The 3,994-nt window shown below is 47.2% G+C and overlaps 1 protein-coding gene across 1 annotated transcript; it reads left to right on the top strand.

Moving 5' to 3' along the window:
- The first annotated feature begins 865 nt into the window (after positions 1-865).
- Positions 866-3,094, top strand: KIF2B (kinesin family member 2B). The gene has a single exon (XM_043484326.1). It carries the CDS (start codon positions 937-939, stop codon positions 2,983-2,985), a length of 2,049 nt encoding a protein of 682 aa, XP_043340261.1. The 5' UTR covers positions 866-936; the 3' UTR covers positions 2,986-3,094.
- Positions 3,095-3,994: the final 900 nt, after the last annotated feature.

The raw sequence follows: 3,994 nt of genomic DNA, 5'->3' as shown, positions 1-3,994 counted from the left end.
CTCCTGAAAGACACACATACACTGTAGGGTAAGGAGTGGGTATAAGAGGCATTATCTCTTTCCACCAAACACCACTCCTTTCCAAATTATGGATAATGAGGCCAGAAGTATAATTACTGAAGGAGTTTGGAAAGTTAATTACTGAAATAATCTAAAAAATTGTGGTGACTGCAATGAGTACAACTCACTTTATAGCTGTCAGAACCACTTAGAATGTGATAAACATCTTACGTTTGCAAACCCAGATGCTGCACCAAAGGAAGTTTCATATTAGCAAATTACCACAAGAACCCATTACCGTCAACTCATTTTGATTTTGTAATGAGAAATCCCATTAAAAATGAGTAACTTTAAGTTGTGATTGTTAAGTTGTGAAGCAGGGGAGAGACAGAAGAAAGATGCCAAGTCTGAGGAAATTTGTCTGGGATCCTCTCCTTGAAGCCTGTAATTTGCAAGCAGCTCTACCTTCCTTGTTCCCACTGTTCACCGGAAGGTTGTGAAGTTTAAGGTAACACTCACTGGATCTCAAACGCAAAGCAGTTAGCTTTGAGACTGCAGGTCAAGAGTGCAGGAGAAAATGGATATTTCTGAACCGTAGGCACAAATGTCCATGGAATACACACTCCACTCCTAAATCTTACTGCTATAGTCTCCGTGGCAGAGGGTAACTTCTCTATTCCAGCTGCTTCTGCACGTAGCACCATGAGAGAAGTGATTTTTCCCCCGGCACTCTCCACTAGATGCCCCAGGCTCAGCTGCCTCTTCCCCCATCCCTTTGTGACGCAAATGGCCCCAGGCCAAGGCCTAGTGCTCACAAAGGCAAGTGCAAACTAGGCGCGCACTCAGTACTCTGGGAGCTTCAGACTGGTCTGGGCTCAGGTCCTGCTGCTCCAACCCCAAGGCCAGGGGCGAGCCCTGACACCGCCATCACACGCTATGGCCAGCCAGTTATTCCTCCCTGTCACCCCGCGCCTCTCGTCCTTGACGCCCGTTAAGTCGCACTTCGGACAACTCCAAGCGGGCATCAGCGTGGCAATCCAGCGCACCGACGGGAGAATCCATCTCGCAGTGGTCACAGAGGTCAAACGGGACAACGCTTGGGTCACGGTAGAGTGGGCCGAAAAAGGAGTCAAAAAAGGTAAAAAGGTTGCTCTAGAGACCATATTCCTGCTGAATCCAGCTCTGACCTCGGCTGGGCCCTCCGCGCAGGGCAGGGCTTCGCGCTCCGGGTCTCTGGCGCCCCCTTCCCTCATCGGGGACCAGCGCACAGCCGCGCGGTGGGCTGTGAAGATCCCCCAGAGAAACGAAACGCCCTCGGGGGACAGCCTGGCCGTGAGAGTTCCCAGCAGCCCTTGCCTGATGACGCAGCGGAAATCTGCCTGCCTAAGAGAAATTGAGAAACTGCAGAAGCAGCGCGAGAAGCGCAGACGGCTGCAGCGCGAGATTCTCGCCCAGCGCGCCCGGGACGCCAACACCGGAAATGCCAACTATGAGATCCAGCGCCTGATCGAGGAGTGCCGCAGGCGCTTGCCCGGCGGCCGGATGTCCGGCCCCGAGCCGCGGGCCGGCCGCCGCATCTGCGTCTGTGTGAGGAAGCGGCCTCTCAACCGGCAGGAGGCCACCCGGGAGGACCTAGATATCGTCACCATCCCCTCGGACAACGTGGTCATGGTGCACGAGTCCAAGCAGAAGGTGGACCTCACTCGCTACCTGGAGAACCAGACCTTTTGCTTCGACCACGCCTTCGACGACACCGCCTCCAATGAGTTGGTTTATCAGTTTACTGCCCAGCCTTTGGTTGAGTCCATCTTCCGCCATGGCATGGCCACCTGCTTTGCCTATGGACAGACAGGCAGCGGGAAAACGCACACTATGGGAGGAGGCTTTTCGGCAAGGGACCAAGAGTGTTCTAAAGGCATTTATGCCATGGTGGCGCAGGATGTTTTCCTCTTACTCAAAACTTCCGCTTATGAGAAGCTGGACCTTAAAGTCTATGGGACGTTTTTTGAGATTTATGGGGGAAAGGTGTATGACTTGTTGAACTGGAAGAAGAAGCTGCAAGTCCTTGAGGATGGCAACCAACAAATCCAGGTAGTCGGGCTGCAGGAGCAGGAGGTGTGGTGTGTGGAGGACATGCTGAACCTCGTGGAACTAGGGAACAGCTGCCGGACTTCAGGACAGACATCAGTCAATGCCCACTCTTCCAGGAGTCACGCAGTGTTCCAGATCATTTTAAAGTCTCGAGGGAAACTGCATGGCAAGTTTTCCCTTGTTGACTTAGCTGGGAATGAGAGAGGAGCAGATACTGCCAAGGCCAACCGGAAAAGACAGCTGGAAGGAGCAGAGATTAATAAGAGTCTCTTGGCACTCAAAGAATGCATCCGAGCTTTGGGTCAGAACAAGTCTCATACCCCATTCAGAGCCAGCAAGCTCACACAGGTGCTCCGGGACTCCTTTATAGGCCAGAACTCCTCCACTTGCATGATTGCTACTATCTCTCCAGGGATGGCCTCTTGCGAAAATACCCTCAACACTTTGAGATATGCAAATAGAGTAAAAGAAATAACTCTAAATTTAAGGCCTTGCCATCGTTGTCTTTATCCTGCTGAACGTGAAATGCCAAGGGTATTGGAAAATCACATTAGAAATTCAGAAATGTCCGTTCAGGGGGAAGAATTTATTAGTATACCTTGCCTACAGAGTGAGGAGGAGGAAGAGACTGAAGAAATCAAAGCACTATCCTCTCCATTAATGGATACAATTTCCTGGAAGGAATCAAGTCAATGGCCAGATAATAAAATCCAGGAGACATCTGATGGGGTAAACTGCAATGTTGACTTTTGCATTGCCCAGTTACTGTCCATTTTGGAGAAGAAAATAGATATTCTGACTGAGATTCAAAGGAAACTGAAATTATTACAAGCTGACCTTCAAAAGGAGAGCAGAAATGGTGAAGTCAATGGTGAGAGATCAGATCTGAAATGATGAATACAGTGCTGCAGTTTCTAAGTTTCTCATAAAAGAAATTTGTCTAAATGATCTGGATAGAAAGATCCTCCTGGAAGGTTTAAAACCTCTTTAAATATGGCTATGAGAAATGTCCTCTTTCTTTTTCTTCTGTATTTCTATAATTTATTCTGTAGGACAGTGATTTGTGACCTGGAGCCATTTTACTCCCTAGGGACAATTGGCAATGTCTGGAAACATTTTCATTTGTCAGAATTGGGTATGAGAGGAGTGGTTGTACTAGAATATCACTAGAATATAGAATGATACTAGTAGAAGGCCAGAGATGCTGTTAAACATCCTACAATATATGGAATAGCCTTCAAATAATTATCCTGTTGAAATTATTATCAAATTATACATATAAAATCAAATATATAACAAATCAAATCAAATATATAACAAATAACTATCCTGTTGAAAGTATCAGTAGTACTGGGGCTGAGAAGGAGAAGGCAATGGCACCCCACTCAAGTACTCTTGCCTGGAAAATCCCCTGGATGGAGGAGCTTGGTGATCTGCAGTCCATGGGGTCGCTAAGAGTCAAACACTACTGAAGCGACTTAGCAGCAGTAGGGGTTGAGAAACCCTGCTGTTGAAGAACCTGGTTGTGTTGAAACCAGATTCCCTAAACTTGTAGCTAGGAAGGAAAAACACTACAGATAAAAGAGACTAGAATTGGAACACACCAAGGGGTGCACAATTGAGTAAAGCTAATGATGCCTATGCACGAGTCTTTTTCTGCTACACTGGTATGTAGATTCAAATGGTTTCTAAGCGCTAGATATACTGGGGAGGTGGGAGTGGAAAAGGGAGAGGTTTTCTTTGAGGCTTTGTATGAGAGCCTAGAATTGAGATTTTATTTTTAATCTTTGAGGTGAAGTTGCAAAGTACTGTGCTTCCTGAGAGTGATAAAATGAAGTGTGTGTGTTGCAAAAGCATTGCGTTACTAACTATAGTGTCTTAATGTTTTGTTTTCTTTTTTTTT

The sequence above is a fragment of the Cervus canadensis genome, chromosome 1, assembly GCF_019320065.1.
Source record: "Cervus canadensis isolate Bull #8, Minnesota chromosome 1, ASM1932006v1, whole genome shotgun sequence".
Classification (NCBI taxonomy): Eukaryota; Metazoa; Chordata; class Mammalia; order Artiodactyla; family Cervidae; genus Cervus; species Cervus canadensis.
The sequence above is the reverse complement of the archived record's forward strand: the minus strand, read 5'-3'. Positions and strand labels throughout refer to the sequence as shown.